Raw genomic sequence first — 25,736 nt, forward strand, 5'->3', positions numbered from 1 at the left:
AGCATGTTAAATGTTAAGGTTCATGACAGTACTATTAGAAAAAGACTGAACAAGTATGAGTTCTTTGAAAGGGTTGCTCGGACAAAGTGCCTATTCTCTCCAAAAAGGACTTGGCAGCACCACTGTGGTTTGCAAAATTACAACTGAAAAAAAGCACAAAACGTCTGGACCAATGTCCTTTGGAGAGATGAGACCAATTCAATTAAATTTTTTTATATCATGCAAAATCACAACAAATGTCCTTTCAGGGCACTTCAAAGACATAGTCCTTCAAGCCAATTAGAATTCTGTTCATTGTAATGCATTTATAATTCGATCAAATCAAATTAATTACATTCCAAGTTGGTCCAATTCATACAGAGCCAATTAAAAATAAACGTTGCCAAGCTCAGAAAACCAACAGATGCTCAGGATGGGGGACCAAAGTGCAGAGGTTTGGTCATAAAGCACAGTAGCACGTTTTGCGAAAACCAAACACAGCATACCAACTGTCAAGCATGGTGGTGGAGGGCTGATGATTTGGGCTTGTTCTGCATCCACAGGACCTGGACACCCACTAGTCATTGAGTCGACCATGAATTCCTCTGTATACCAAAGTATTCTTGAGACAAATATAAGGACATCTGTCTGACAGCTAAGGCTTGGCTGAAACTGGATCAACAACAGGACGATGATCCCAAACACAGCAGCAAATCTACAATAGAATGCCTGAAAAAAAAAAAAGAATCAAGGTGTTGCAATGGTCCAGTCAAAGTCCAGACCTAATCCTGATGAAAATGCTGTGGTGGGACATTAAGTGAGCTTTGCATAAACAAATACTTACAAATCTAAAACAGTGGGACAAAATTCTTCCAGAATAATGTTAGATTCGATTTAGATTTTCCTCACACTGCTTCTGCATTTCAATTAATTTTTTTTTCTTCATGGTGTAATATGTAACGGTTTGTTTTTCATCTCATGCTGCATTTACCTCATTTCAAGTCCTGATATGCAAAATGTTATAATTGAAACAATGTGCACTTAATTTTCTACGTTCTTAATTTTCTTTTCATGTATTTTCTTTAGTGCTGATTTGGATCACTGTCCTGTGGTTGAAACCAGTCTTTTTTTCAGTTTTGGTTTCTTAGCTTAATCTGTCCACTGTACTTGTTTCCAAAACCTTTCTTGCTTAGCCAGATGTTGCTTTGCATACCTCACATGTTGGCAGTTGTTTGGTTCTTCCTCTTAAAGCCTGTCTGCTCATCAATGCTGCAGAGTGAAAGGATGTACTGCCATCCCCGTGTCAGCACGCTCTTCTGCAATCATGTAGGGGATTTGTGCGGCCTTTCAACCAGGCTTCTTGGTCTGCAACATTTTCAGCTGGGGAAATTGCAAAGTTCAATTTCTTTCTCACACTTTAATTTCCTTTAATAGCCCTCTCTGCTTTGTAGGGATCAGTTAGCTTAATTTTCATACCATTTGTCATCTGTTGTCCCAGTCGCTGTTGTGTGTTGCCAAAAGGTTTGAAGGGCTAGAGGTAAACAGTTCTGGAAATGCAACCAGCTAACAGTGTTTGAACAATCTGATAAGTCTCCAAAAGTAACAACATTAAGTGTAGGTTAAGCTGTAACGTCTGGAGTCTTACCAGTAGAAGTTGGTTTAAGTTGATTAAATAAAATCAAGTAACAATGCATTATCACTGGGTTGTATTTTCTTCTTTTTACCTCAGAATCCAAATAGATATGCTGCTCTCCAAGGTGTATTGCACTTAATTGCATAAGCCATGAATGATCATACACACAATATAAATCGTCCTAAATTGTTTAGTGAAAAAGACTAGACTTATTTCTAGTCTGCAAATGTTACCTTCTTCCTCCACTAAATGTCAACATTTTCAGCCTTGTTATCATATCCGTGAGATGTTATATTATGTGTTACAGGACATATCATGAACATAAACAGCATTATGGCTAAGAATTTCTGCTTTGAATCTGCAAAGCACCACCTACAGTCTCAGAAAGGCAAGATCAGAAAGCCTGTTTGTTCCACATGTAACACTGGATCAATCCTGACTAATTGCTATGTGGGGCTGTACAGCTAATTTGCATGTTTTGTGAAGAACTGATTAAATGAGGATTTACTTCAATCTTAGTTGAGGAACTACTCTGTATGTTTTGCATTTGTTGTGAAGATGGCAGGTCTGATATGTTCTGTTTATAACAGTGATAATGTGAAATCAGATTATCTAAGCCTTCATGTCTTATCCAAATATATCAAACTATAACATCACTATATAGTACTATAACTATAATTATAACAACACTGCTCAGACCAGCAGGCTGAGCCGGGATCAGCAACCATTCCCCTCGGGCAGCGTCATCAGCAGATAAAACAATTTATATAAGACGACAAAAAGACATTGGCTGCCACATATGGTGAGATCTTTTACCATGCCTTATAGATTTACTCATTCTAAGAATTAACCAGCAGCACAGAAGAGGCACTGTCCAGCTAATTCCACATTGATTGTCTTAAGAAAAGAGGATGAGAGACAGTCAAGTCAGCCTCCTGAGAAAGCTGCTACGTCAAGAGGAGGAGTTGAAGTCTGGATTTAGAAGAAAGCTGAACCATTGAGACAAATTTGTGAAACTGCCTGATCTAACAATAAGAAATACAGGAGAAACTCTGAAGCAAAAGAATGCTTTGGAAATGGCATCGGTTAATAAGGAACTAGTTTAATAACAACTTGGAGATTTTTAATCTTTTGAAAACCACTTCTCTGATTCCTATCTCCAAGTGATGAATTATTACTAGTTTCATACAATCATATTCAACAATTAAAATAATATATGTATTTTTGACATTGTCATGTCTGTGTTATGGATTTTACTTCTGAGCAAACCCAAGATAAGTTAGTTGGGAAGATAAGTTGGGAAGTTTTCTAAAATGCAACCAAAACTTTATTTAACAGAGACAAGTACAAAGGAAATGATTGAGTGGGAAATTGTACCACTGATGCAGATGTGTGTACTAGAATCTTGCTGAGACACATGCTTCCATCAAGGCAATGTCTCTGTCCCAGGTGGTCTGTGGTTATTTCAGCAGAACAATGCCTGACTTATCTGACACAACCTCCAACAGCGTAGCTTCACAGTTACAGTGTGTGTGCTCTTGACAAGCCTGCCTATATTCCAGATCTGTCTCCTAAGAATGTATGGAGCGTTCTTCGGAGGAGAATCTGACAACAACAACCACAGACTGTTGAGCAGCTGAAATCTTGCATCTTGTATCTGTATTCTCAGTTCCCAAATGATAAAAAAGTTTAATTATAAGGAACGCTGATGTAACACAGCTAGATGATATATACAATATGTTCATGTAAGTACATTTTTTTTTAAATAACTGAACTTTGAGTTAAGTATGATTTCCCAGAACTTTTTCTTTCATTGCAAAGACAGACCAATCAAGAACACTGGATGTTTACTGAAAGTAGCAAATAGATATGTTGGCCTAAAGTTTTTGAGCCACATTAAAACAGGATTTAATGTTGTGACAGTAATGATAAAGATTAAATAAAAATAAAAACACAAATGTTAATCGTGTCCTGGGTGTTATTTAAACACCAAGCTAAAATGGCACTGAGCAGCTTTTCAGGCGTTGCTTTGGATGCTCCTGATTTTGGAAATATTACACTGGTGAAAATAAGGATACGTAAGTAACCTAATTAATATGTAAATTGAAAGACAAATCTAAGTCATAAATTACTAAAAAGTTCCTCACCGCGGGCTGGAAACCGCAGTAGTGCCCCTCAAAGTTGTTGGTTGTGAATCTCAGAGAGCCAAAAACAATGACCTCAGTTTTGCCTGAATTCAAATTTAGTAACGGAACAGTTCCTTCACATAATTGATAAATACACAATTCACTGATAAATAGAGTTGGGTGTCATAAGTGTAACAGTGGAAATACATGTCATCTTTTTTAATGATACTGCCTGAGGCGAGCATGCATAGCGAGACCAGAATGGGTCCCTGTCCAGAATCCTGTGGAACACCATAACTGACACCTGTATGTGTCAAAGACATGATCTAATACTGCAACAATACTGCAATGCTTTCAAAAGAAAAATATTGAAATTTTCGGTTTGAGGTTAATATTATGGTTATAATTTTGGGAGATAAAGAAAAAAAGGTCGGTGGATTTCTATTTATGTCTGGTTGCTTTAGCAGTTTGCTGGTGAATATTTCCAAGCATTGAATGCAATAGTCTGGTTAATTAAAGTGCTGTACATGTAATGCAGGAGATAATAAATGCTTTATTCCGCTGTGGTCTTACATGTTAAAAATAATTGATCAATTATTTGAAGTGCAAGAAAGCCTATGCATGTTTATGTTGTTCATTCAAAAGAATTTTGGCATTTTAGACAGTGAGGCTTTATTTCTGCAGAAAAAACTGGTTGTTTGCACCGTATGAAGAAAATCTTACACACTCAAAACACGTTTGTATGCGAAACCTTATAACAGAATGGCATAAGTTAATCCTTTTATCACATTTCACTCATGTAAGCCAGCCCATTTTGAAAAGTGAGAATAGTGATAATTTAAAAATCCCTTTTCTCATTATTCGAACATGCTCTTACTTTAGGCCAAGTTTGATATGTCTAGAGAATGCATCATTTGTCACTATGTTGGATGATTCTACACTCTGTGTTATCAAAGTACAGAACTTATGAAAGGGTCGTCACTCTTGGAAATGAAAATAAGTTTTTTTGTAACCGGACTCTTAGACGTGACGTTGGAAGACATGATTGGTGGCCGGCACTGGTATATATCCGTCAGCCTTTACTCCCACCTTCTCGCCAGTGGAATTTCATCTCAGCTTCTGCACCTTCAGGGCAGACGAGAACATAAAAATAAGTAAGTACTTTCTGGTTTTCTAACGAACACGAATCCATTCCCCTTACACACGACAAAGGCGTTTATCATAAAGAACATACTGGTACTTCTGTGGAATACAGTTTCTTCGTAAAGAGCGAATGTTACAATATGTTCTGGCCTGACTCCGTGTCATTTCTCCCCTGCTCAGCTGTATGCCTACGTGGACTTGCCGAGCTAGTAGAACCAAATGGCTAACGTTAGCTCGCTAAGCCAGGCTCCAATCCAAGTTGTACTTTTACTGAGCCTGCTGATGTTAACTAAATTGTATAAAAGTGACACGACCACAGGTTACGTGTGTGGTTAGAATTATTGTTAGGGTTTTGGCATACATAAACGGATAGCTAATGTCATTAGCTGGAGACGAGTGCAGTCTGAAGTTCTGTGTGGGTCTCTTTAACGCTACCTATTAGCTAAGGGGCTACGTGTCACAGTCGCGCACACCACAGTTAAAGTTTTTAGCAAGTTTGCTAACAAGCTAGGGGTTTGGAGCTAATAATCCATGCCACTCTGATTTCCCCCCTGAATATCACACTTCTGCTTAAAGGCAAGTGTATTTGAAGTTATCTTAGTGCTCCGTCAGTTGGGATAATGTTAGTTTATCTCGGTTTTTAGTACATTTTTAAGGTTGAGCAAGGTTAGCCAACCTGACGGCAGCTAGCATTAACTGTAATGTGTCGTTGGCAGCTGTCAGCTAGTTAACTTGATATCGTGTTAGCTAGCACTCGCACTAACTAGCTACTTAAGTCTGTAAGCTGGGATTTGGGTATAATATTATAAAGACTCGAAGCTTGTCAGGCTGCAGAAGACATTAATGTGAGTTTAACTAGCTTGTAGAGCGAGTCAGCGTTAACACGAATGATATCTCAGGTTGGCTGGTTTGCCGCTAAGTTTGATTAAGCTAACTTAAATTCGTTAATGGCCATTTTAAATAATGGGATATGTAATCAAGTTATTGACCTAACTGCATCCGTGACCAGGTGATTTAATATTCTGGCATGATACTGCAGGAATTCACATTCATTTAGCCATATATATTGCTGCTATAATGCAAAGGCTCTTATGATTTGTATAATTTTGAAAAGAAATGGGCCACATGTTGTTACTGGTAGTCATACAACAGTGTATATACTAAAAAGGAATAAAATAAACCCTTGCTCTGTTTTGTGTACACAGTTATAATTATTTAACATGCATTGGACATTATATACCCCTTACAGAACAGCATTTGGATTAGTAAAACAAGCTGCACAACTCAGTGGAAACTTTCACCAATTCTGATTCTGCAGTGAGAGGAAGCTGGTATGATACGAGTGGCAAACTATGGTTTCAGTGATAAACGTCCTGCACTTTCAAGTCTCACAGCTTTTGCTGGATCGTGCTTCGGAAAACGACCCGTTTACCTTATTCACCCATAGCATCTTCATCAAATGTCAGTTTTGCATTTCCAAATAACAGGGTGGGGTCCTCTCTACTTTATTTCAGTACTTGTGAATTTACAAATGGCTTCAGCTATCTGACTCGGTCACATTTTGGCAGGATTTCTCCTTCTTGGCTCACAAAAAAGTTAGATGTCTGCAATGGCCACTCTTGTTTAACAGTGAAATATAATCCTGTCTTTGGTGTCTGATAGCTTTTTTTTTTTTCCCCAATACTGATACTTATTGATATTCACCGTTATGTCACACTGTTTATTGAAATCATGTGGCATGTTATAAAATTCAAGTGGTAAATGTTTTTCTCAGATCCACCGAGTCAACTGGGAAGCCTACAAAAGTGCACTATGCCAACATGAGGATTTAGTCATGTGAAAAAGAAAGTACACCATACTTATTTTATTTTTTTTTCTGAAGTTTTATGTATCTGGAAAATTGGTTTGGGGAAAAAAATAAAAAATCTGGTCCTTAACATGTCATGACAATTTATTTATTTTTCTACATGACTGTACCTGTGCATTTAGGACCTTCATAGCCTTAGATGGTGGTTGGGTTTCTCCTGCTGCTTCAAAAATACTGAACAGGATGTATTTCTAATAGTATAGTTATGTGGGGAAACTAGCAAATGTTTAATGATATTCACTTTTGCTGACACTACCGCACCACAGAAAAAGGAGAAATTTGTAAATGAGACAGTGCGCATGAGCGTTTAGCCACGTTGTTACAGAGTTGGTCTTTTGAAAACGAGAAAATGGCTGCAGACAGGATACTGGTCATCGTGTTGGCATTGTGAGCACACCTGATCCAGATACAGCCTGCTACATTTGAACGTTTGTCATTGTAACGTTTATTTACATTTCTAAGGAGGTGCACGTCGGGCTAAAAGGAAGACAGAGTATGGATTACAATGAGGATACTTGCTGACACTGTAGTCTCTGCATATGTATCATATGCATATGCTTATATCTGGAAACTTACTTTACTTTTTAACTTCAGGGCCCATTCTCTTCAAAGTTTTTCCCTGGTGGCTGAAACCCATTAAGACCCCTCGCTGGTTGTCTTTTAACAAATTTTTCTTTCTTTCCTTCTCAGGCAAAAGCTGGCAGGCTGACGGGAACTTGCATTTTTACAGGACGGATTATCTGGTAACTGACCATTTAGCTGGTAAGTTTTTACATCTACTGTATTTGTAATGAAAGCATCGACACAGATTGATCTTTTTGGCAGACTATTAAAAGAGTCAGGTCTTCTGTCCTTGGACTTCAATTTTACACCACAGTTTTTCTCACCACTTGTGTTTTCAGTTTGACTGTGTAATGAGGGTGCTCTCTCAATACAATCAATGTTAATCTTTTATTTGTTTTTTTGGCAGCTCTTTATGCTGCATCTGACATTCGTTTCAAGCCGCTGGTTTGAACAAAATTTGAACCAGGTGAAAATGCTACCAGAAGAGGCTGCTTGTTAGATTATAAATCGCTTGCTTCTCTAATATCAGTTGGATGTCTTTTCTTTCTTATGAATGAATTTGAAGGACACTAAGGAGCAACATGAATCCTGAAATTATTTGCAGTTTTCTGTTTTAAGAGCTTCCCTTCCTTCCCAGCCTCACAAATGTTGAAACCTCTTGATGATGGAGCACTCATTCAGCCCCACAACTCTTGCATACTAAAGCGAGGGTTGCTAATAGAAGTCAGTCAACACCTGGCAAATCTCAGTTGTGTAAGATGGAATTCAAAATCATTACCAGATATTGATGATGGGATTTCTTTTGTGCTTTCTGTTTTTTAAATAATCATCTGGTGTGAAGACTCCAGAGAGGACTGCTGGTCCTTTAATCCTATCCAGTGTGGACATACAGAGGGGTCAGTGGGGTGAAATCCTCTTAACCTCCACCTAGCTACAATTCTTAGAATAGCACACGACAAAGGTGGTTGAACAGAGACAAACTGGTTTCTTGTACAAAGAAAAGTTTGTTGCTGCCTCATGTCCAAACTAGCGTTTTTGTTTTTGGTGCAAAGGTTTAATCTCTTTACTCACCACTCATTCTTGGTGTACATCAACACAGTGCTGACATGGGTGATCATTATACGAGACATAGCTTTCTTTGATAAAGGGAGATTAGATAAACTCTGAAAATCAAAGTCCAGTTATGATAAGCTTGTGTCATTTTAACTCACATTTTTCCATGTGCCTCTTCAGAGGAGAATTATCAAGGACGACCCCATTGTAAACAAGACCGTGAAATTGCTGTGTTAGTTATACACATGATACTTTTTATGTAGTAGTCTTGAAACCAAATATGGTATACAGCACATGTGAAATCCCCAAAAAAGCACCTTGATCTTTAGAAACCTCTTTCCGATCATAATCAATACTTTTAACTTGTTATAAGTAACAAGTAAAGTTTTAAGTTAAATCTCTTTTCTGACATCTGCAGGGAGATATGTTCTCCCTTTCCAAGGGAGTGGTCTCTAGTTCAGACAAAGAGGTATCAAATACAGAAATGTCAAATTACTAAACTAGTCTGACTTAAGCAGTGAATTGTGTGCTCTTGTAGGACCACATCTCTCAAATCAACCAGCTAATTTTTAAGCAAAGAGGTTTTTCCAAGTTGTTTGAATTGAAGACCTTTTTGAATTCCTCAGTTTGCTGTCTACACTCAGTGGGGTTACATGGCACTGTAAAGAATCAAATTGTCTAAATTACAACAAGACTTAAGTTATTAAGTTCATGTATACACCTTAGTCTGACTAAAAATTGGACTGAATCGGGGTCCTCGCAGTCGGATTAACACCCTGAGATAATTCAGTTGGTAGTCGCACTAAACGGTTGTGTATATAGGGTGAATTGGACTGGGAACTGGACTTTTCGTTCTGTGCATGCTTGAGATCTTTTTCCCGGGGTCGTGACCCGGAAGTTGAAGAAGATGATCGGCGGTGTCTTTCCTCCATGTGCATCGCGTTTGTGCAGTAACCATGCTCATTACAAACTAAATGTAGAGGTAGCGTTGTCTTGCTCTTCGTTCACCATCTTTCTCGAATGCCTGAGTTTGTTGTTGTTGTTGTTGGTGGTGAAGATGTCTACCGGAAGTAGCTATATTACCACTAGTTAAAATGGGTACAGCGCCACCTATGACATGCTTTGTGCCAGTGACTCAATTTATTCACCACCATATATACTTGGATAATTACCCTTGCCCAAATAAGGAGTATAGTCCCAACTACAGCTATAATCAAATTGATCTCCTCATGTAGACCCACTGACTGTTGCCATCTTTGAGAAAATGGAAAATAATAAGCTTTTTTTTTTTTGTTGGTTTGTTTGTGCTTGTGTTTTGTTTTTGTTTTTTCTTCAGTGGCACACTCGACTCTGTGTTAACGTGGGATTTTGACCATGAGCTCAGTCGCTGTACTTACGCAGGAAAGCTTCAATGAGCACCGCAGTGGGCTCTTGCCGGAGCAGGGTGGTGGTGGTGGTGGTGGTGGTGAGTATTATTCAGTTGAAGGTTGTGCTAAAATGCGCTCTGAGCCATAATTGGCCTTATATGTTTTTGTATGTGCTCAGCTGCTGTGGCAGGACCCAGTGCTGGAGAGGAGGAAGACGCCCTTCCTACCTACAAGGAAGCCTTCCCCCCTCTGCCTGAGAAGGCAGCCACGCCTGAGGGGACCCAGGAACCTGCCAACGCCTGGACATCAAAGATTCGTCCTCTGAAGTCTTCTGTTATCACTCAGGTATACTTGTTTGTTTTTTGTTTTTTCCCCATGACTTGTGTGTCAGGAAAAAGCTGTATGGTACCCTAGTCCAAAGAAATCTTATTGCATCTACTGACTAGAAGTCTACTTATGACATTTGTTGCTTGACTTATTGGAAGTTTCATTTTCTATCATAGCCAGCATAATCTGGCACTTTTAATATGTGCTTCTGTTTTTTGGTGCCATTGTGCCATAGTGCCATAATTCTCTCTGCAGTTTGTTTTTTCTTTTAATACATATTAACCTTCTTCAGAGAACTTTGTACAAAATGAGTCCATCTTAAAACTGGCACGACTGCAGAGTGGATAATCATGGGCAGTTTGGAAGGTAGCAGCAGCAAAGTGCTAAGTTTCTGTTAACATACACAGAAACTCCTCCACATGACTGGGTGGTGTAAGCAGCAGTGGCTGTATATGGTTAACAAACATGTCCCTAAATATGCATGCAAGCATAGACGTTTCTCAGTTGCAGCTCTCAACCTTTAGCAAATATCATGTTGTTGGCTAAAGGGAGACTTTGCTGAATGATGAATTTTCAGTTCCATTAGGATGTTTGACCATCATAACGCCTGTCAGCCATCAGTGATGTCATCATGTTGGCTCAACCCTAAATTGCTGCACAGCTTGTTGCAAACAGTATTTGTCAAAAGTTTGGACACACCTATGCTGTGTATTAGCTTTGATCTAAAATGTTCTACCAATACCATGTGCTCTTTTGAGTATTTGTGCTTATGTTTGTGATTTAAAGACTGTATTTATTTTTTTAAAGTAATTTTGCTTAAAAAGGGTTATTCAAGCTTCAGGAGTGGTTTGTGGATGGTAGCACATTTCAGAGGTAGTTTATTTCATCACCAATAAATGTTGGCTATGACTTTACTCAGGTGTGTGTGTGTGTGTGTGACACTCTCGTATTAATGATGAGGATAAGCTGTTGAATCAGCAGGGGGGGGCTCAAGTGAAATTGGCTCAGAAACGACACAAAATGTGCACAGCTCATGAGAAGTGACACTGTGTAATTCAAATGACTTAAGTCAACTTGCAACACAACTATTCTATCTGAACACAATCGCAGACGAATGTTTTTGTATCCAAACAACTCTGGTCTGGAGGATTATTTTGCTCCAGCAGTGTAAGCTCGGTGTAACAGTTTTTGATCATTACATTTGTTTTTGAACAAGGTTTTCCATGTGCCGCTGGAGGAGCGCAAGTACAAGGACATCAACCAGTTTGGGGAAGGAGACCAAGCAAAGGTCTGTGTGGACATCATGCATAAGACCGGAGCCCACCTGGAACTCTCCTTAGCAAAAGATCAGGGTCTCTCCATCATGGTTTCTGGAAAGCTGGATGCCGTTATGAAGGCCCGTAAGGAGATTGTGTCCCGACTGCAGACTCAAGTAAATGGATTCCTTTGTGAATAAAAACATAAATGCATAACATGGACATTCCTAAATGTTACTACCATAGTAGATGATGATGATGATGATGATGATGATGATGCTGGTTTTTATCAATATAAATCCTGACAGGCCTCAGCTACTGTTGCCATCCCTAAAGAGCACCATCGTTTTGTCATTGGCAAAAATGGGGAGAAGCTTCAGGAGCTAGAACTCAAAACAGCCACCAAAATCCAGATCCCACGACCCGAGGACCCCAGCAACCAGATCAAGATCTCTGGTACTAAGGAGGGCCTGGAAAAGGCGAAGCATGAAATCCTGTTGATATCTGCTGAGCAGGTGAAGGGGAAATCTCAAGCAACACTAATTTTTAAGCGATACTTTCCAGAAGTTACTGCTTAAAAAAAAAAATAAAAATAAAATAAAAAATCTTATTCTTGTAGGACAAACGTGCTGTGGAGAGGGTGAATATTGACAAGGTGTACCACCCCTTCATCACCGGTGCCTACAATAAGCTGGTAGGAGAGATGATGCAGGAGACTGGTGCCCGCATCAATGTCCCCCCTCCAAGCGTGAATAAGACTGAGATTGTCATCACTGGGGAAAAGGAGCAGGTGGCCCTTGCTGTGACTATGATCAAGAAGATTTCTGAAGAGAAGGTATGCAAATGATTGCTGAGAAAACGTAATTTCCATGAAAATAAGGCTGATGATAATCAAGCTTTACTCTATTTACCTTTTTTTAAAAGAATGTTTAATAAAGTCCGCTCTTCTGTTGTAGAAGAAGAATTCCACCAGCATTGCTGTAGAGGTGAAGAAGTCTCAGCACAAATATGTGGTTGGCCCCAAGGGAAACACCCTGCAGGAGATCCTGGATAGAACTGGTGTCTCAGTCGAGATCCCACCCTCTGACAGCAGCTCAGAAACTGTCATCCTTCGTGGAGAGCCGGACCGCCTGGGTCAGGCTCTCACTGAAGTTTATGCCAAGGTAAGATGATCGTTTGACAATAACTGATGCTTATAGTTGTTGGAGAAGAAAAGAGGAAAATTAGGATAAGTTGAAATTGTTTCTATTTGCAGGCAAACAGTTACACTGTTTCCTCGGTTTCGGCTCCTTCTTGGCTTCATCGTTTCATTATTGGCAAGAAGGGGCAGAACTTGGCAAAGATTACCCAACAAATGCCCAAGGTTTGAATAGTCTTAATTCTATTGTTCTTAAGAATAGCCCCTTCAATTTTAATTTTTTTTTTATTTTTTTTATTTTTTTAAATCATCTGAACTTTTTCTATTTCATGTATTTTTTGCACATAGGTGCACATCGAGTTCACTGAGGGAGAGGATAAGATCACCCTGGAGGGTCCAACCAAAGATGTGCAAATGGTGCAGAGCCAAATTGAAACCATTGTTACAGATTTGGTGAGTGTGTGTGTATTTTTTAATAGAATGGGTTATTTAATATCCATGTAATGCACTAGCATCCAAATAGTTTACTTAAAATGTGTGTTTTGGCTCAATAGGTAAGCCGAATGGACTATGCAGAGATTAGCGTGGATCCCAAATTCCATCGTCACCTGATTGGAAAAGGAGGTGTTAATAGTAAGTGTAGTATTCCTGTTAAATGCTGTGAATGCACAGAGGTACGAACAGTACAACAAACAGTGTATTTCTTCAATTTCAAACTTTAGTCAACCGCATCAAAGAGCTTCACAAGGTGACCGTCCGCATCCCCCCTGACAACGAGAAGAGCAACCTGATTCGTATTGAGGGGGATCCCCAAGGGGTGCAGGAGGCCAAGAAGGAGCTGCTTGAGCTTGCGTCACGCATGGTTAGTGCAAGTTTGAGTTTACAAGTAAGGTGCTGCAAATGGCTCCCATAATGCCTTGTGTTGCTGAATGTCTTGTCGGTTGACAGGAGAATGAGCGTACAAAGGACCTGATCATTGAACAGCGTTTTCACAGAGCCATCATCGGCCAAAAAGGGGAGAAGATAAAAGAAGTGCGCGACAAATTCCCAGAAGTGAGTCAGAAATTACTGCTGTTGATAGTCTATAGTGAACTGATTAGATGTCCCTTTTTTGATAACTCCTGATGATTTATTTATTTATTTATTTTTTTACAGGTCATCATCAATTTCCCCGACCCAGCACATAAAAGTGACATTGTTCAACTTAGGGGCCCAAGAACTGAGGTTGAAAAATGTTCGAAGTTCATGCAGAAGATCGTGGCTGAGATGGTAAATTCTGATGATTTTGTATTTCATCTTCTGTTGAATATTTTTGTGTTATTAAGGCACAGTGAAAATGTAGCTGAGTGTTAACCTTTAGTGACACCCCCCCCCAAATTAGGTGGAGAACAGCCACTCCGTCTCTGTCCCCATCTTCAAGCAGTTTCATAGAAACATAATTGGAAAAGGAGGATCAAACATAAAGAAGGTACTGTATATTTATAACAAAGTGAATACTGTTGAGTTGTGTGATGGATTTTGTTTTTATAAACTGTTCCACACTTTGTTTTTCTAGATTCGTGAGGAAACTAACACCAAAATTGACCTGCCTGCTGAGAACAGCAACTCTGAGATGATTGTTATCACTGGGAAAAAGGCAAACTGCGAAGCAGCACGGAGCCGTATTTTGGCCATTCAGAAAGACCTGGTAAGCAGAGTTGAAGGTTTAACCAGTGCTTTGACATGTGGTCCACATCTGGTGTGTATGCTTAACCAGTGCCTCACTGTGTCCAGGCGAATATCACAGAAATGGATGTGTCCATCCCCTCGAAGTTGCACAACTCCTTGATTGGGTCGAAGGGCCGTTTGGTCCGCTCCATCATGGAGGAGTGTGGTGGCGTGCACATCCACTTTCCCTCGGAGGGCTCAGGGATCGATAAGGTTACCATCAGAGGCCCTGTAGAGGAGGTGGAGAAAGCCAAGCAGCAACTACTTGCCCTGGCAGAGGAGAAGGTTTGCAGAAATGTCTTAGCTACTGCTGACCTTGCAACCATTTTACCAGACTGAAGAGAGTGTGTAGAGTGGGGGTCTGAGTTTCTGTTAAAAATGAAAGGATTTTCAATTAGTTTAAAAACTTTGAAGTTGGCCGGAGCGTCCATTAAACTGACCTCCATAAATGAGGTTAATTTGTTGTAATAAGCTCTCTTAAGTAAACTTTATCTTTCTGTTTAGCAAACAAAGAGTCACACTGCGGAGCTGCATGCAAAGCCAGAATACCACAAGTTTCTCATCGGAAAAGGTGGCGGAAACATCCGTAAGGTTCGTGACAGCACCGGGGCCAGAATCATCTTCCCCACAGCTGACGACAAAGACCAGGAACTGATCACTGTGGTTGGCACAGAGGAAGCAGTGAGGGAGGCCCAGAAGGAGTTGGAGGAACTGATCAAGAGTTTGGTATGGTTTGAAATTGGTTTGATACATGGCAGGATAAGCTAAACCACAACTTCTAGTGGTGCCTAAATCTGAAACGTTCACTTTTGGGTTACAGGACAACATTGTTGAGGACACTATGATCATTGACCCCAAGCACCATCGCTCCTTTGTGACTCGCCGTGGTCAAGTCCTCAGGGACCTTGCTGATGAGTACGGTGGTGTCATGGTGAGCTTCCCCCGCACAGGTTCGCAGAGTGAAAAGGTCACCCTCAAAGGAGCCAAAGAATGTGTGGAGGCTGCCAAAAAGCGCATGCAGGAGATTATTGAGGACTTGGTTAGTATATAATTTCCATGTTTTGTCTGTGAGTGCCCCCCCCCATAATTGAAATGTAATTTCTTTGAACTCTTTTATTTTAGGAAGCTCAAGTGACCATGGAGTGTGTGATTACTCAAAAGTTTCACCGTTCTATCATGGGTCCCAAAGGCTCACGAATTCAGCAGATCACCAGAGATCACAATGTGCAGATTAAATTCCCAGAACGTGAGGACCCACAAGGTAAAAGCAGTGAGAGAGTCTTAATATTTGAGCTGCAACTAAACGACTGTTTTCCCATTTCAGTGAACATGCAGCATATATTTGTGTCTAAAGCATCATGTTGTCACAAGCAGATGGAAGCTTTGAATTTCTGTCATTTTTATTAAATTAATCATGAAAAACCTTTTAGCAGCAGCTCCTGCAGAGGCTCCTGTCCAAGAAAATGGAGAAGCGAACGGTGAAGTGAAGGAACCAGTCGATCCAAATGCGCCCAAAAAGTGTGATGTGATTGTGATTTCCGGCCGCAAGGAGCGCTGCGAGGCTGCCATAGAAGCATTGAAGGTCGATCAACAACAAAACTCAGTTTTAGTCCTCTGTAGCTGCCCCCCCCCCCTAACTCTCCTGTTTTCTGCAGGCCTTGGTTCCTGTGACTGTTGAGGTGGAAGTGCCTTTTGAGCTTCATCGATACATCATTGGACAGAAAGGAAGCGGAATTCGCAAGATGATGGATGAATTTGAGGTATGTGTTACAGATTTTATATTGGCAGAGATGCAGGAAGGTTTAATTTTTCATCCGTTTTTATGTGACCTCACTGTGTCCTTTCAGGTAAATATTCAAGTGCCTGCTCCTGAGCAGCAGTCTAATAAAATTGCAATCACCGGCTTGGCCAGTCACCTCGACCGCGCCAAAGAAGGCCTCTTGGATCGAGTCAAAGAGCTGCAGGCCGAGCAGGAGGACCGGGTTAGTCTGAATTTTTAAAAATTTTCCCTCATGCATTTACACTTCCAGCCGTTACGCTTACTACTCAAGGTTTTGTGTGGTATTTGCTGTGGTTATGACATTTGGAACCGTTTTTTAAAAAATGAACTTGAAGGGCAACATCCTCATGAAACTTCAGCAGAAAAGAGATTAGTTATTAACTTTAACTATGTGAGGTGAACACAGAATGTGAAACGCTTGGTGTCAAACTTTCTGAAATTCTAACATGAAGCCCCCCTCCCACTGGATCTACTGCAGGCACTCAGGAACTTCAAGCTGACCATCACTGTGGACCCTAAGTATCACCCCAAAATCATTGGCCGCAAGGGTGCCATTATTACAAACATCCGCACTGAGCATGATGTTAACATCCAGCTCCCAGAGAAGAATGATGAAAACCAGGTATAACGCACCTCTGACAGAAATCAATTGCAATTTTCACAAATCAAACCTGAACGATTACAGGTGGTGCCTCTAAATCAGAACTATAAAACCCTCCTTTTTTTTTTTTTTTCTTTTTCCCCCACAGGATCAGATAACTATTACAGGGTATGAGCACAAAGCCATAGCTGCACGAGATGCCATCCAGTCTATTGTGGATGAGCTGGAAGGGATGATCTCCGAGGACATGACACTGGACAGCAGGGTCCATGCCCGCATCATTGGAGCTCGTGGCAAGGGCATCCGCAAGATCATGGACGAGTTTAAGGTGAGGCTACTGAGGCGGTTGGAAACAAAGCAGCTCTGAACCAAAGTTCTATCAAGCTGAGACAACTTTGTGTGCGAGGATCGATGATGGGCAGTTTTGCCTGCATTCTTGGCTTTATGCCAGTGAAGGTTTATGATGTCAGGTGATGGAGTATGAGTGATAAATTCCAGCTGCTGACCAGGCTGAAGGGGATAGATGCATCCAACCCGTGAGCCTGTTTCTTGTTCTGTCAGAAGCAGTTTTATTTACTGTAGTTCAGGCAGAAAACAAGAATAAAAAAAATTAATTAAAAATAATTTAAAAATGAAAGCAGATTCTGATGAATCCTAATGGGAGTCTTTTGTTAAACTTAAATCATGCATCATTTGAACTATTAACAATGGATTTACATTAGATGAAAATGATGGGCTCAGATGGTGCCCCAGGTCAGGGCAATTCTGAGTATTTGCTTTTTATCAGTATTATTTTTAGGATTTTGCCTTTGGGAGCCTCTTGATCAAACTGGTCCAACATGTTTTGATGTCAGTACATTTAGTTCCTGTTTGTGTCTTATCACCTAAAATACCCAGTTTGACACAGCATGTCCATCTTTTCAGGTTGATCTCAGGTTCCCCCAGAGTGGAGCTGCAGACCCAAACCTTGTGACAGTCATAGGTCGCCCTGAGCTTGTGGATGAAGCCATTGACCATCTCCTTAACCTAGAAGAGGAATATGTAAGCACCGTTTAAGCATTTCCTGCTCTTTAATGTATCAATTGCCTGAAAGGTTTCCCAGTCGGCACTGGCTCACTTTGTTTTATGTCAGATGGCTGATGTTGTGGAAAATGAGGCAAAGATGGCTTACATGAGGCCATCCAGTGGAAGCGCTGCTGCGATGGATGAACAACGTGGCCCATCCAAAGGTTTTGTGGTGAGGGAGGCTCCCTGGACAACAGGCAATGAGAAGGTGAGTTTTCCCACAAGGATGACTCTGGTTGAACTGGTCACACATTTTCTTTACTAATCCCAATTTGTTTTCACCGCCAGGCCCCCGATATGAGCAGCTCTGAAGATTTCCCAAGCTTTGGAGCCCCAGTAGCAACAAAGGCCTCACCCTGGGGACCCAAGCGCTTCTAAGCAACATCGCTACACGTGGGCCTGAGCTTAACTGGTCACAATCCTCCCCGTCATTGTCCCCCTCTTTGACCTGGACTGACCGCTGACCCTAAAGATCTTCAGTTCTGAGAATGTCATCCTTCTCTGTTTATCTTGGACTACCCCTCCAGAGTCATCAGTCTACAAGTGCTTTCAGATACTGTAATTGACGTGAGCTTTGTATCTGCATTAAATAATACTGTCTTATGCTTAAAAAGTGAGAGGTGTTGCGGTTGAGTCTAAACAGTCTGCAAAAGACAGATCGTTAAAACAATTCATAGTGGTTTGAACTGTTATACCAAATTGTGGTGGCCAGACATCTTTTTTTTTTTTTTTTTTTAATTTTTTTTTTTTTTTTTTATTTGAGCTGCCCTTATCTTAGTTGCCTTTGCAGGAAGGGGTAAGGAGACTGAGTCTCTATGATTCAGACATGTCTGACCAGTGAGGCCAGCTGTTTCAGTAACCTACTCCTTCCTGCTTTATCCATGTAGCTGAGTGAAAATTGTCAGTCATCAGCCCCAAAGCATACTATAGTGGTTGTCCTCTGTAATGTTCTCCCATCTGCTTGTAACTGTGCTTTTGTGAATATGATCAAGTAGTGGCACCTACCTTGTAGCCTTATGAATTGGTAAAACTGTACAAAGGGGGGCAGCTCGCTTTCAGCCACTGCAGAATGGCACCTCTCAAACTGCCAGATGCTTGGAGACCATGCCACAACTAAACCTTGTACAACACTAGGCGTCGAGCTCCAACGCATCAATCCTCACACTAATTGTTGAATGAACATTTTTAACATCCAAGTAAAATCACTCTACAGAAGAAAAATGACTGTTTGTGAGCAAAACAGCAGACCATTGTGTGCCAACTATCTGTCTAGTGATGTCCTATGTTACTCACCCTCTGTATTGGGTCAGTGTCCAGTCCTTTTGTCTTCCAATTGCTATAAAGAGTGCTCTGTTCAATAGCAATGGCCCCTTTTTTTTTTCTTTTTTTTTTTTCTTATCAGCCTTACAACTAGAAAGATACAAACCAGGTAGATGATGTAAAGGTGCATTTATAATGGACAGCTGGAAGGGTATGTATGTTCCTTTTTAAAGCTCTTGAAACACTTTTTTTTTTTTCTCTCTCCCCTTCTATCCTCTTTTGCCCCATTTATTGTTATTGGTTTAATTTAGCTTGGAGTGCACATTTAGCTTGTTAGCTGATTAATCAACATCTAGCATCAACCTACCTTGGTTTATATCCTCCTAGTGTTGAATGAAAGAATATGCAAATACCATTGAAGTGAACGGTTATGGATGACACTGGAAAAAATTGTCCAAAAAGTCAATAAAAATGGAAAACCTTCTGTTGTGTATCCTTCTGAGTCCTTTGGAAAAGTAGAAAATGATGTAAATTAAAATAGCCTAAAATATATATATCTTACAATGGGGCACAAAATGTCATCTGATTTTTCATGTTAGTGGAAAATTATAGATGGGAGTGCGGGGAATTATTCAAAACTAATATTCATTAGAACGGCAGGGATAGGCTCCAGCGACCTGACCGACGGATCAGCAGGTATAAAAAAAAATGGATGGATAATATTCATTAGAGCCGCATGATTTTATTATTTGTTAGTGAAGAAAAGTATGTCAACCTCTAGGATCAGTTGTTGATTTGAAGGCTAAACTAGAGGTGGGTGACGATTTAATGGGATCACAATCAGGTGAGAGTGAGCACCCTGTTTTTAGGGGGGGCACTTACAGTTGATGCCTGGTTTTCCATTGGGTGCTAAGATGATATAAAATCCAGAGGAAAGTTGACAACGCTCAGAAAATAGAGAATTCATCACAAATCTGCCATGAATGTTAATTACATATATTTTTGGAATTTTGCCGATTGGTTTGAATATTTTAACAAACTTCAATCAGTTCATGGGAATGCCTTCTCTGGTTTTGTCGTACTGGTAACTTTCCAAATTTAGACCTTAAGGTGGTCAAAGGTTGGCAATGTGAAAAGAGTATATTTATACATGAATGTGATTAAAGCACTTCTGTTGTGCAGTCATTACGTTTTCACTGAGTGTAACAAAATGACTTTGATTCCTTTTATTTGGAACATTTCTAAAATAGGAACTGTACATAGTGGTTTTAGCAAACTGGAATTAGGGTGGATTGTCTCTGCATTAGGAGCTTTACAACCATGTTTCTACAAGTAAACAAGTACAGCAACTGGTAACTTTCACATTCTGACAGACAGCAGTTCATATAGGATCCCCACACATGACTCTTCTCACAGTGTAGTGTGTTGTTTGCAGGATGATGCCACATTCTCCATCACATATACTCTTACAGCCAACCAGACGCAGTGAGCAAAACACCATGCGTACTCATGCACACTGAAACAACAGGCCTTTTCCAACATAAGGCAAACATCTGAGCAACTGTCAACACAACCCTTTGATTATCATTCTCACATACAGAACATATGTCAATAATAGGAGACACCTGATAAAGCAACAAAACATCTGTCCTGCACAATCGGAATGAAAATAGCAGTTTTCAAACCAAAAGCAGCTGCATATAAACGAGGTAAAGTCAGCTGGTTTACACCTTGACGTTCTGACGTCTTGACGTTTGTGCCTTCCTTTAATTCCATCATCTCTGTGGTGACCAAAAGAACGTATTCAGCACATTCTATGAAAAAAGCCCTAGTTGCCTTCTTGTTTCCAGAATGCCTGATGCCAAATTTGACTGAAATGATGGTCTCAGCAAAAAATAAATAAATAATTGTAACATGAAGTTATTTTGCTTGTGTGACAGGCCTCTCTGACTGCAGCCATCTTCTCTCCAGCAGGAATTGGTTTCTCCTTCTGCTTTCAGATATCCACCGACCTCTTCAGCTAGGCTTGAGTTTCAGGTGCTGTCCAGCACTCAGCTTTTACAGATGTCCACTTGACGTTCAGACGGAGAAGGGGAGGGTGGAGATTTTATATCAATTTGATATACAGTGAATAATGATATAACCACATACTGCCACTGCTTGCCACATCATCTTGAGTCAGAGCTCAAGCTGCTACTGTTTGTCTCAACTGCTTAAACACGTTTGATTTAAGGTGTCCTGTCCTTAAAAAAGGTTAAACAAAATATCAAAACATCTGACTCATTTGTGCAGATTCAGGACTTTTAGCTCAAAAGGAAACAGTCAACTCAAAATCCATCACTCTGTAACCTAAAGCATACGTTTCGCTCAGATGATACACACAAACAAGCAAAAATGATCACACACTCAGTTACACACACAATGAATGCAAGACACGACAGGTAAAGATTCAGAGCTCTACTTTAAAAACTTGATACAGTCAGGGACCGCAGAATTCAAACTCATCAAGATTTTCATTCAGCATACTCAACAGTGTTCAGATAAAATCAAAATGGTTTGTTTTCCTCAAATGCACAGCTCCAAATGCAGTACGTCAACTCATGAAAAATATCTTCAGATAGACAGATCAATATTATTGAGCTGTGTACTGATAAGCAGATGCTCATTAGACTGCAGGACTGAATGTCCGTGATCGGCAAAAAGAATTTCAGGTGTGGTAGACCGAAATAGCTTCGTCAGTAGTGTTCCAGTGTTTGGATTAACTGAAAAATAATATTTTCCATTTTTATTCTTAAGGTGACAGACCTGCTAAATGTCACACTTGTCGATGGCATATTGTTATTCCATTGTACAGGACTTAGTTTTAAAAATACACTGGAAAAAATGATGGAACATTCGAAATTCCACTCTTGTTTTAGCAATGACACTGTGGTGATGAACTGAAGAGGAATTCTTCCCACCAAAATTACTAACGCAGCAGGGTGTGCAGTGGGCCTTTACAACCTGGACCTTCAGCCAGGAGACTGCATGGAGACTCCCAGTTCTGTGAGCAAGATACACCTTTTGTAATTCTATCATTTTCATATAACTTTTCTTTCATTCCTGTTTTGATTCGTGTCTTGATACCTTTTCACTTAACTACACGTTTTTAGCCAGAAACTTAGTTTTTGTCAGCGTTAGTCCTAATCTGAGTAATGATTCTGTAGTACTGTAGTACCGCATGAATAATTTGCTTCTCTCTAAATATCCATTTTGAATGAGTATGTCTGTCTAAATGTTGACTGGCACCGTATACATGCTTTGCCCTTTTTCATACAAACTTAAATGTGATAAGTAAACAATAACAGAAGGGTACAATTTTGAGGTGCACTCAATGTCTATTTTCCTCTCAGTTATTCTGCGGATTCTTTTTCAGTTAATAATTGCATTATTCATAGTTCAAAACTATATATTAATGTCCATTATCATTGGTCGGAGCCCAAGGTGACGCATTTGTATTGCTTGTTTTATCTGACCAACATTAGAACCCCAAAGTCAGTCTATTTATTTTGCAGCACACTGAATGAATGAAAAAATTCTGGCAAAAACTGTCGAACCACTGACTTAAATGATCGTGAAGGTATCTTGATTGATCCACACTCTTTATCTTTCATTTAGTTCATTTTCCCACCACCTTATAATTGACTTTATTGTTACAGATGACCTGTCTTTTAGAACTCACCTCCCTTTTGGGTATCACATGCGTACATGTTTGTCAAACACTTAAACTGACAAAAACGAGTGCAGACGAATGTACTTTCCTCTCATCCCGTCTCCCCTTGAGAGCTGATAGCGGCACACTTTCAACACTCATAAAGTGCTCCTGTGTTTGAACGGAGTGTCGTAAAGCTCTCACCAGAGCTCTGAGGCATAATCATGACACAATTAAGATAATTTCACAACGACTGCTGGTGGCGAGAAAAGCAATTTTTACGCCTTGTAATCGAGTCTGTCTGTCAGATTAAGATAGCAGGTGATTTAAGGAAAATTGTCTTGGCTAACTCTTTGGAGTGGAATCCAGGTGGCCTCAGGTATATCTCTGCCCATTGAGGTTGCCTGGAAGGTAATGCAGTTTTGACTTTGAAAATGAAAGAAAAATTTAAGTGGTGGATTTGTGTCTCTGGGCATTTCTCTCCTTATTACCTACCTCTGCCGCCATCTACTCCAGCATCTTACGACATAAAAAGAGTCAAGTGGCCCCTTATCTTGTCTCATTTTCTTTCTCTGCCTTCTTTTTCTGTCGTTAACTTGGCATCCATAAACAAACTTCGAAATGAACACATACTGTATGAGAGTATTATATGTGGGGCTGGATGTCTGAGCAAAAAACAGCTTCTTTTTGCCAAACCCAAGGCATATACATACATATCAAACTCTACAGCCCTCAGTTAGCATGTTAAATGTAAAGTTCATGTAAGTCCAATTAGAAAAAGAAAGGTTGCATGAGAAAGCCCAATTCTTACCAAAAATTTAAACATGGCAGCAAAATTTAGGTTTGTAAAATTGAATCTGAAAAAACCCCACAAGACTCTACAACTATGTCCTTTGAACAGACAAGAACCAAAGTGGAGATGGTTGGTCATAATGCACAGCAGCACGTTTGCATATCAGCACAAACACCTCATACCAACTATCAAGCACGGTGGTGGAGGACTGATAATTTGGGGTTGTTTTGCAGCCACAGAACCTGGGCACCGTGCAGTCATTAAGTCAACTATGAACTAAATAATAAATACTTTAAATACTCCTCTGTATTTTACTCTTGTTCTTAAAGAGGGTGTTGATCCGTTGTTTTATGACTGTAACAGTATCCTGTATTAGTGTTCAGTCAGCAGTGACCCCAAAGAGATACAAAAATCAAAATAGTTTTACAAATGCTTCATTTGAAATATATCCTTATATAAAGTGAAATGTGCAATTCTCTGTAACGTAGAAGGTAATCTCATATTTATGATTGTGTTTGTTGTTATTATATGTAGCATCAAAGAATCAACAGTATGTACTGTCTGTGTTAAGGAGAAGGAAAAGGTGAAGGGAGCCATGATTTTAAGGGAGCCACCTTCATCCACTAGATGGCATTGATAGACTTGAATTTGAGACTTCCTTGGCCAATGCCAGTCTCCATACCCCTCATCAGCTTGTTCAGTGAGTCCAGCTCTGCTGATGTATCACATGTTAAATCAAATTGAAGCAGAAGTAGACAAACCTATCATCTTTTTTACTGAAAGCTACTGTACAACTGACCTTTTGGTAATTTGACTTGATGTATACTGTTGCTCTGATTAAGTACCATCATGGTGAATATTTAGTGCAAATACATTCAAATATTTGAAGTAGTATAATTTATTTTACTGTATGTGTGCCATAACATTTAAAAAAAACTAAACAGAAACAGAATATGTTGATGTTTCCACTATGTACATTTAGTTATTTAGCAGACACTTTATCCAATGTGACATACAAGCGAGGAACATCATTAATGCTTCAGTACAATGAGAAACACTTGTGCATTCATCAAGTACTAAGAACGATTTCTAAAAGGATTTATTCATCAATGTTTTTAGATAACAAAATGATAATCACGAACTCGGAGGGATGTTGATAAAATACGTTTTGTGTCTTAGAAATCATTAAAACTGTGGCCTTTATTGTTCTTTAAAAAAAAAGGAGCAAAAATAATGTCTTCAAGCTTGCCTCTAATTTTCATATTTTAGTCACAAAAAAGAAAAAAAGAAGAGAGCCTCTGTCTGTCTGTAGGTCAATTTGGATTTAGGAGCCCTGGTAGTAAATGGCACAGGCACACTGTGGAACCCCCTTGGAATTGAGACGGGCTTGGCTCAATCAAATGATGAGAAGGGACTCATTTATGTGCGCGTGAATGCAATGTTTCAGGACACACACCCCAAACATAGGCTTGACTATATGAAATTTTGCAGAGCTTTAAGTCTTTCAGAAAAAAAAATTCAAATAAAAAACAGCCAATTTGCCTTCTGATTTACTTTACATTGCTTCAGCTCACATTCTTCAGTGTGTGGATTGTACTACTGTATCTTAAGATTTTAGAGCGAGAATGACCTGCTCTCAACACTAGTATTCCTTTGACTGTATCAACAATTCTTGAGTAAAGAAGGAGGCGAGAAAGCCGACTGTAATGACGAGGACACCATTATGGGGACCAGCAGGGGTCACCTGTGGAAGATCATTGCCAAACTCCAAATTCCTCATGTGCAGGTAATCTTTATGTTTGCTGTTTATCTAGATGGCACTGTTACTTTGTTTTTCTAGAGTGGCTGGCACAACTTTTTAAAATGCAGGTTAATGTCAAACAAAAATATCTGACACTGAAGATTGACATTATGTCCACTTATGCGGTTCAAAATGGGATCTCCATGCCAAACACTGAGAATCGCTGATAAAAAGGTATTCAGTTCTGTGGATAAATGTTTCAAGACCACAGTAGATGTTTGCTCCTCTGAGTTCAGGGTCCTGTTTGCCTCACAGCTGCTGCCTTTCCGTTTATCGTGTAAGTAATCTCACTGTAAATCAGTTTTCCATTCCAAAACACAGCTGAGTTTTGTTTTTACCACTTAAACAAAGCACACAGAGAAAAAAGGAGGGAAACCTCAAGTGAGCTCCTACATAGAAAGGTGTTAGATAGCACGCACAGCCTTGTGTTCCCGCATGCTCAAGCCCGCCACCGCAGCTATCTCTCATTGCTGCTCAGCCTTGTTTTTAAGACAAACCTTACCACAACAAACTGATGTACAGACAAGATGGAGCACAATGGTATTCACTGTTGCTGAATCTCTTCCTTGCATTTTAAATGTATTT

The 25,736-nt window shown here is 39.9% G+C and overlaps 2 protein-coding genes across 5 annotated transcripts in view; both read left to right on the forward strand.

The window, feature by feature from the left end:
- dtymk (deoxythymidylate kinase (thymidylate kinase)) overlaps positions 1 to 25,736 on the forward strand; it is a 284,610-nt gene that overhangs the window by 62,713 nt on the left and 196,161 nt on the right. The window lies entirely within an intron of this gene.
- hdlbpa (high density lipoprotein binding protein a) lies at positions 4,791 to 19,345 on the forward strand. Of its 4 annotated transcripts, none has more exons than XM_072390133.1 (28): positions 4,791 to 4,892; positions 7,439 to 7,510; positions 9,702 to 9,851; positions 9,911 to 10,077; positions 11,276 to 11,491; positions 11,624 to 11,830; positions 11,935 to 12,150; positions 12,272 to 12,478; positions 12,571 to 12,678; positions 12,802 to 12,906; positions 13,008 to 13,086; positions 13,176 to 13,315; positions 13,402 to 13,506; positions 13,609 to 13,722; positions 13,835 to 13,921; positions 14,009 to 14,140; positions 14,227 to 14,445; positions 14,665 to 14,886; positions 14,981 to 15,199; positions 15,283 to 15,421; positions 15,591 to 15,742; positions 15,816 to 15,920; positions 16,008 to 16,142; positions 16,419 to 16,562; positions 16,690 to 16,869; positions 17,466 to 17,582; positions 17,674 to 17,814; positions 17,895 to 19,345. In XM_072390133.1, the coding sequence occupies exons 3-28, from the start codon at positions 9,740 to 9,742 to the stop codon at positions 17,982 to 17,984; spliced, it is 3,858 nt and encodes a 1,285-aa protein (XP_072246234.1). In that variant the 5' UTR covers positions 4,791 to 4,892; positions 7,439 to 7,510; positions 9,702 to 9,739; the 3' UTR covers positions 17,985 to 19,345. The 4 variants fall into 4 exon arrangements, with proteins under 4 accessions (XP_072246234.1, XP_072246235.1, XP_072246236.1 ...); XM_072390134.1 differs by having other exon boundaries at positions 15,594 to 15,742; XM_072390135.1 differs by having other exon boundaries at positions 9,702 to 9,830.

The sequence above is a fragment of the Leuresthes tenuis genome, unplaced genomic scaffold (assembly GCF_036924035.1).
Source record: "Leuresthes tenuis unplaced genomic scaffold, fLeuTen1.0.hap1 SCAF_7, whole genome shotgun sequence".
NCBI lineage: Eukaryota > Metazoa > Chordata > Actinopteri > Atheriniformes > Atherinopsidae > Leuresthes > Leuresthes tenuis.

Excerpts from the sequence above, each read along its gene's own strand:
- hdlbpa (XM_072390133.1), top strand. The coding sequence starts at position 9,740 with ATGAGCTCAGTCGCTGTACTTACGCAGGAAAGCTTCAATGAGCACCGC. Across the intron at positions 12,907-13,007 it reads AAACCATTGTTACAGATTTG|GTAAGCCGAATGGACTATGC; the intron begins GTGAGTGTGTGT and ends TTGGCTCAATAG. Across the intron at positions 17,815-17,894 it reads GGACAACAGGCAATGAGAAG|GCCCCCGATATGAGCAGCTC; the intron begins GTGAGTTTTCCC and ends TTTCACCGCCAG.